An 8,686-nucleotide genomic window follows, 5' to 3' on the forward strand; every position below is an offset into this window, starting at 1 on the left:
ACAGTAGACACTAGTTCTCCACTATACAGTAGACACTAGTTCTCCACTATACAGTAGACACTAGTTCTCCACTATAGAGTAGACACTAGTTCTCCACTATACAGTAGACACTAGTTCTCCACTATACAGTAGACACTAGTTCTCCACTATACAGTAGACACTAGTTCTCCACTATACAGTAGACACTAGTTCTCCACTATACAGTAGACACTAGTTCTCCACTATAGAGTAGACACTAGTTCTCCACTATAGAGTAGACACTAGTTCTCCACTATAGAGTAGACACTAGTTCTCCACTATACAGTAGACACTAGTTCTCCACTATACAGTAGACACTAGTTCTCCACTATAGAGTAGACACTAGTTCTCCACTATAGAGTAGACACTAGTTCTCCACTATAGAGTAGACACTAGCTGACTATACAGTAGACACTAGTTCTCCACTATACAGTAGACACTAGTTCTCCACTATACAGTAGACACTAGTTCTCCACTATACAGTAGACACTAGTTCTCCACTATACAGTAGACACTAGTTCTCCACTATAGAGTAGACACTAGTTCTCCACTATACAGTAGACACTAGTTCTCCACTATACAGTAGACACTAGTTCTCCACTATACAGTAGACACTAGTTCTCCACTATAGAGTAGACTAGTTCTCCACTATACAGTAGACACTAGTTCTCCACTATAGAGTAGACACTAGCTGACTATACAGTAGACACTAGTTCTCCACTATACAGTAGACACTAGTTCTCCACTATAGAGTAGACACTAGTTCTCCACTATAGAGTAGACACTAGTTCTCCACTATACAGTAGACACTAGTTCTCCACTATAGAGTAGACACTAGTTCTCCACTATACAGTAGACACTAGTTCTCCACTATACAGTAGACACTAGTTCTCCACTATACAGTAGACACTAGTTCTCCACTATACAGTAGACACTAGTTCTCCACTATAGAGTAGACACTAGTTCTCCACTATACAGTAGACACTAGTTCTCCGCTATACAGTAGACACTAGTTCTCCACTATACAGTAGACACTAGTTCTCCACTATACAGTAGACACTAGCTGACTATACAGTAGACACTAGTTCTCCACTATAGAGTAGACACTAGTTCTCCACTATAGAGTAGACACTAGCTGACTATACAGTAGACACTAGTTCTCCACTATACAGTAGACACTAGTTCTCCACTATACAGTAGACACTAGTTCTCCACTATACAGTAGACACTAGTTCTCCACTATAGAGTAGACACTAGTTCTCCACTATACAGTAGACACTAGTTCTCCACTATACAGTAGACACTAGCTGACTATACAGTAGACACTAGCTGACTATACGGTAGACACTAGTTCTCCACTATACAGTAGACACTAGTTCTCCACTATAGAGTAAACACTAGATCTCCACTATAGAGTAGACACTAGTTCTCCACTATACAGTAGACACTAGCTGACTATACAGTAGACACTAGTTCTCCACTATACAGTAGACACTAGTTCTCCACTATACAGTAGACACTAGTTCTCCACTATACAGTAGACACTAGTTCTCCACTATACAGTAGACACTAGTTCTCCACTATAGAGTAGACACTAGTTCTCCACTATACAGTAGACACTAGTTCTCCACTATAGAGTAGACACTAGTTCTCCACTATACAGTAGACACTAGTTCTCCACTATAGAGTAGACACTAGTTCTCCACTATACAGTAGACACTAGTTCTCCACTATACAGTAGACACTAGTTCTCCACTATAGAGTAGACACTAGCTGACTATACAGTAGACACTAGCTGACTATACAGTAGACACTAGCTGACTATACAGTAGACACTAGCTGACTATACAGTAGACACTAGTTCTCCACTATAGAGTAGACACTAGTTCTCCACTATAGAGTAGACACTAGTTCTCCACTATACAGTAGACACTAGTTCTCCACTATAGAGTAGACACTAGTTCTCCACTATACAGTAGACACTAGTTCTCCACTATACAGTAGACACTAGTTCTCCACTATACAGTAGACACTAGTTCTCCACTATACAGTAGACACTAGTTCTCCACTATACAGTAGACACTAGTTCTCCACTATACAGTAGACACTAGTTCTCCACTATAGAGTAGACACTAGTTCTCCACTATACAGTAGACACTAGCTGACTATACAGTAGACACTAGCTGACTATACAGTAGACACTAGCTGACTATACAGTAGACACTAGTTGACTATACAGTAGACACTAGTTCTCCACTATAGAGTAGACACTAGTTCTCCACTATAGAGTAGACACTAGTTCTCCACTATAGAGTAGACACTAGTTCTCCACTATACAGTAGACACTAGTTCTCCACTATACAGTAGACACTAGTTCTCCACTATACAGTAGACACTAGTTCTCCACTATACAGTAGACACTAGTTCTCCACTATACAGTAGACACTAGTTCTCCACTATACAGTAGACACTAGTTCTCCACTATACAGTAGACACTAGTTCTCCACTATACAGTAGACACTAGTTCTCCACTATACAGTAGACACTAGTTCTCCACTATACAGTAGACACTAGTTCTCCACTATACAGTAGACACTAGTTCTCCACTATACAGTAGACACTAGTTCTCCACTATACAGTAGACACTAGATCTCCACTATACAGTAGACACTAGTTCTCCACTATACAGTAGACACTAGTTCTCCACTATACAGTAGACACTAGTTCTCCACTATACAGTAGACACTAGTTCTCCACTATACAGTAGACACTAGCTCTCCACTATACAGTAGACACTAGTTCTCCACTATACAGTAGACACTAGTTCTCCACTATACAGTAGACACTAGTTCTCCACTATAGAGTAGACACTAGCTGACTATACAGTAGACACTAGTTCTCCACTATACAGTAGACACTAGTTCTCCACTATAGAGTAGACACTAGCTGACTATACAGTAGACACTAGCTGACTATACAGTAGACACTAGCTGACTATACAGTAGACACTAGCTGACTATACAGTAGACACTAGCTGACTATACAGTAGACACTAGTTCTCCACTATACAGTAGACACTAGCTCTCCACTATACAGTAGACACTAGTTCTCCACTATACAGTAGACACTAGTTCTCCACTATACAGTAGACACTAGTTCTCCACTATAGAGTAGACACTAGTTCTCCACTATACAGTAGACACTAGTTCTCCACTATACAGTAGACACTAGTTCTCCACTATAGAGTAGACACTAGTTCTCCACTATACAGTAGACACTAGTTCTCCACTATACAGTAGACACTAGTTCTCCACTATACAGTAGACACTAGTTCTCCACTATAGAGTAGACACTAGTTCTCCACTATACAGTAGACACTAGTTCTCCACTATACAGTAGACACTAGTTCTCCACTATACAGTAGACACTAGTTCTCCACTATACAGTAGACACTAGTTCTCCACTATACAGTAGACACTAGCTGACTATACAGTAGACACTAGCTGACTATACAGTAGACACTAGTTCTCCACTATACAGTAGACACTAGTTCTCCGCTATACAGTAGACACTAGTTCTCCACTATACAGTAGACACTAGCTCTCCACTATACAGTAGACACTAGTTCTCCACTATACAGTAGACACTAGCTCTCCGCTATACAGTAGACACTAGTTCTCCACTATACAGTAGACACTAGCTGACTATACAGTAGACACTAGTTCTCCACTATACAGTAGACACTAGCTCTCCGCTATACAGTAGACACTAGTTCTCCACTATACAGTAGACACTAGTTGACTATACAGTAGACACTAGCTCTCCACTATACAGTAGACACTAGCTCTCCACTATACAGTAGACACTAGCTGACTATACAGTAGACACTAGCTCTCCACTATACAGTAGACACTAGCTCTCCACTATAGAGTAGACACTAGCTCTCCACTATAGAGTAGACACTAGTTCTCCACTATAGAGTAGACACTAGTTCTCCACTATAGAGTAGACACTAGTTCTCCACTATACAGTAGACACTAGTTCTCCACTATAGAGTAGACACTAGTTCTCCACTATAGAGTAGACACTAGTTCTCCACTATAGAGTAGACACTAGTTCTCCACTATACAGTAGACACTAGCTGACTATACAGTAGACACTAGTTCTCCACTATACAGTAGACACTAGCTCTCCGCTATACAGTAGACACTAGTTCTCCACTATACAGTAGACACTAGCTGACTATACAGTAGACACTAGTTCTCCACTATACAGTAGACACTAGTTCTCCACTATACAGTAGACACTAGCTCTCCGCTATACAGTAGACACTAGTTCTCCACTATACAGTAGACACTAGTTGACTATACAGTAGACACTAGCTCTCCACTATACAGTAGACACTAGCTGACTATACAGTAGACACTAGCTCTCCACTATACAGTAGACACTAGCTCTCCACTATACAGTAGACACTAGCTCTCCACTATAGAGTAGACACTAGCTCTCCACTATAGAGTAGACACTAGTTCTCCACTATAGAGTAGACACTAGTTCTCCACTATAGAGTAGACACTAGTTCTCCACTATACAGTAGACACTAGTTCTCCACTATAGAGTAGACACTAGTTCTCCACTATAGAGTAGACACTAGTTCTCCACTATAGAGTAGACACTAGTTCTCCACTATACAGTAGACACTAGCTGACTATACAGTAGACACTAGTTCTCAACTATACAGTAGACACTAGTTCTCCACTATACAGTAGACACTAGTTCTCCACTATACAGTAGACACTAGCTGACTATACAGTAGACACTAGCTCTCCACTATACAGTAGACACTAGCTCTCCACTATAGAGTAGACACTAGTTCTCCACTATAGAGTAGACACTAGTTCTCCACTATAGAGTAGACACTAGTTCTCCACTATACAGTAGACACTAGTTCTCCACTATAGAGTAGACACTAGTTCTCCACTATAGAGTAGACACTAGTTCTCCACTATAGAGTAGACACTAGTTCTCCACTATACAGTAGACACTAGTTCTCCACTATACAGTAGACACTAGTTCTCCACTATACAGTAGACACTAGTTCTCCACTATAGAGTAGACACTAGTTCTACTCAACAGTCCAACTTCCTGTCCAACTTCCTGTCCAACACGTCAACACAGTGTCCAACTTCCTGTCCAACACGTCAACACAGTGTCCAACTTCCTGTCCAACTTCCTGTCCAACACAGAGGAGTCTTGCCTGTATGATTCCGTGTCCCTGTGCGAACACCTCTATGTCGTCGACCTTCAGAGCCGTGTTCTCCAGAGCTCTCCTCACCGCAGAGACCGATGGACGGATACCGTTCTGCTTTAGACCTGCAGCACACACACACACACACACACACACACACACACGTTATAACACCCCCCCATTATAAACACACACACACATTAACACACCCCGACTATAACACACACACACATTAACCCCCCCCCACTATAACACACACACACACACATTATAACACACACATTAACCCCCCCACTATAACACACACACACACATTAACCCCCCCCCATTATAACACACACACACACATTAACACACCCCCACTATAACACACACACACATTAACCCCCCACTATAACACACACACACACACACATTATAACACACACATTAACACACCCCCACTATAACACACACACACACACACACACACACACAAACCCACACACACACACTTATAACACCCCCCATTTAAACACACACACACACACCCACATTAACCCACCCACCTGACAGCACCAGGGCGATCCCTCCGCAGGCGTTGGGGGACGACATGGAGGTACCATTCATCAGCTGGGTTCCTCTGAGAGTCCAGTTGGGTACGGAGGCGATGGCCCCCCCCGGAGCGGTGATACTGACCCCCAGGGCCCCGTCGGTACTGGGGCCCCGAGACGACCAGGTGTACTGGTTCGGAGGAAGCTTCTCTCTCAGAGAATACTCTGCAACCATCATGTCTGGAGTCACATACGCCCCCACGCCTGGAAGAGGAGACCAACGGGGTAGAGGTAAAACACACACACACCCCCACGCCTGGAAGGAGACCAACAGGGTAGAGGTAAAACACACACACACCCCCACGCCTGGAAGAGGAGACCAACAGGGTAAAACACACACACACCCCCACGCCTGGAAGAGGAGACCAACGGGGTAAAACACACACACACCCCCAAGCCTGGAAGAGGAGACCAACGGGGTAGAGGTAAAACACACACACACCCCCACGCCTGGAAGAGGAGACCAACGAGGTAAAACACACACACACCCCCACGCCTGGAAGGAGACCAACAGGGTAGAGGTAAAACACACACACACCCCCACGCCTGGAAGAGGAGACCAACGGGGTAAAACACACACACACCCCCACGCCTGGAAGAGGAGACCAACGGGGTAGAGGTAAAACACACACACACCCCCACGCCTGGAAGAGGAGACCAACAGGGTAAAACACACACACACCCCCACGCCTGGAAGAGGAGACCAACGGGGTAGAGGTAAAACACACACACACCCCCACGCCTGGAAGAGGAGACCAACAGGGTAAAACACACACACACACCCACGCCTGGAAGAGGAGACCAACGGGGTAAAACACACACACACCCCCACGCCTGGAAGAGGAGACCAACGGGGTAGAGGTAAAACACACACACACCCCCACGCCTGGAAGAGGAGACGAACGAGGTAAAACACACACACACCCCCACGCCTGGAAGAGGAGACCAACAGGGTAAAACACACACACACCCCCACGCCTGGAAGAGGAGACCAACGGGGTAGAGGTAAAACACACACACACCCCCACGCCTGGAAGAGGAGACCAACGGGGTAGAGGTAAAACACACACACACCCCCACGCCTGGAAGAGGAGACCAACGGGGTAGAGGTAAAACACACACACACCCCCACGCCTGGAAGAGGAGACCAACGGGGTAAAACACACACACACCCCCACGCCTGGAAGAGGAGACCAACGGGGTAGAGGTAAAACACACACACACACCCCCACGCCTGGAAGAGGAGACCAACGGGGTAAAACACACACACACCCCCACGCCTGGAAGGAGACCAACGGGGTAGAGGTAAAACACACACACACCCCCACGCCTGGAAGAGGAGACCAACGGGGTAAAACACACACACACCCCCACGCCTGGAAGAGGAGACCAACGAGGTAAAACACACACACACCCCCACGCCTGGAAGAGGAGACCAACGGGGTAGAGGTAAAACACACACACACCCCCACGCCTGGAAGAGGAGACCAACGGGGTAAAACACACACACACCCCCACGCCTGGAAGAGGAGACCAACGGGGTAGAGGTAAAACACACACACCCCCACGCCTGGAAGAGGAGACCAACAGGGTAGAGGTAAAAACACACACACACCCCCACGCCTGGAAGAGGAGACCAACGGGTAAAACACACACACACCCCCACGCCTGGAAGAGGAGACCAACGGGGTAGAGGTAAAACACACACACACCCCCACGCCTGGAAGAGGAGACCAACGGGGTAGAGGTAAAACACACACACACCCCCACGCCTGGAAGGAGACCAACGGGGTAGAGGTAAAACACACACACACCCCCACGCCTGGAAGAGGAGACCAACGGGGTAAAACACACACACACCCCCACGCCTGGAAGAGGAGACCAACGGGGTAAAACACACACACACCCCCACGCCTGGAAGAGGAGACCAACGGGGTAAAACACACACACACCCCCACGCCTGGAAGAGGAGACCAACGGGGTAAAACACACACACACCCCCACGCCTGGAAGGAGACCAACAGGGTAGAGGTAAAACACACACACACCCCCACGCCTGGAAGAGGAGACCAACGGGGTAAAACACACACACACCCCCCCACGCCTGGAAGAGGAGACCAACGGGGTAAAACACACACACACCCCCACGCCTGGAAGAGGAGACCAACGGGGTAAAACACACACACACCCCCCCACGCCTGGAAGAGGAGACCAACGAGGTAGAGGTAAAACACACACACACCCCCACGCCTGGAAGAGGAGACCAACGAGGTAAAACACACACACACCCCCACGCCTGGAAGAGGAGACCAACGGGGTAAAACACACACACACCCCCACGCCTGGAAGAGGAGACCAACGGGGTAGAGGTAAAACACACACACACCCCCACGCCTGGAAGAGGAGACCAACGAGGTAAAACACACACACACCCCCACGCCTGGAAGAGGAGACCAACGAGGTAAAACACACACACACCCCCACGCCTGGAAGAGGAGACCAACAGGGTAAAACACACACACACCCCCACGCCTGGAAGAGGAGACCAACGGGGTAGAGGTAAAACACACACACACCCCCACGCCTGGAAGAGGAGACCAACAGGGTAAAACACACACACACCCCCACGCCTGGAAGAGGAGACCAACAGGGTAAAACACACACACACCCCCACGCCTGGAAGAGGAGACCAACAGGGTAAAACACACACACACCCCCACGCCTGGAAGAGGAGATCAACAGGGTAGAGGTAAAACACACACACACCCCCACGCCTGGAAGAGGAGATCAACAGGGTAGAGGTAAAACACACACACACCCCCACGCC

General features: G+C 46.8%; 1 protein-coding gene across 1 annotated transcript in view; it reads right to left on the bottom strand.

Moving 5' to 3' along the window:
• LOC135570123 (tripeptidyl-peptidase 2-like) overlaps positions 1-8,686 on the bottom strand; it is an 84,240-nt gene that overhangs the window by 25,604 nt on the left and 49,950 nt on the right. The window contains 2 exon segments of the mRNA XM_065016191.1: positions 5,276-5,391; positions 5,815-6,063. Coding sequence (XP_064872263.1) covers positions 5,276-5,391; positions 5,815-6,063 — 365 coding nt within the window.

The sequence above is a fragment of the Oncorhynchus nerka genome, unplaced genomic scaffold (assembly GCF_034236695.1).
Source record: "Oncorhynchus nerka isolate Pitt River unplaced genomic scaffold, Oner_Uvic_2.0 unplaced_scaffold_1093, whole genome shotgun sequence".
NCBI classification, from domain to species: domain Eukaryota; kingdom Metazoa; phylum Chordata; class Actinopteri; order Salmoniformes; family Salmonidae; genus Oncorhynchus; species Oncorhynchus nerka.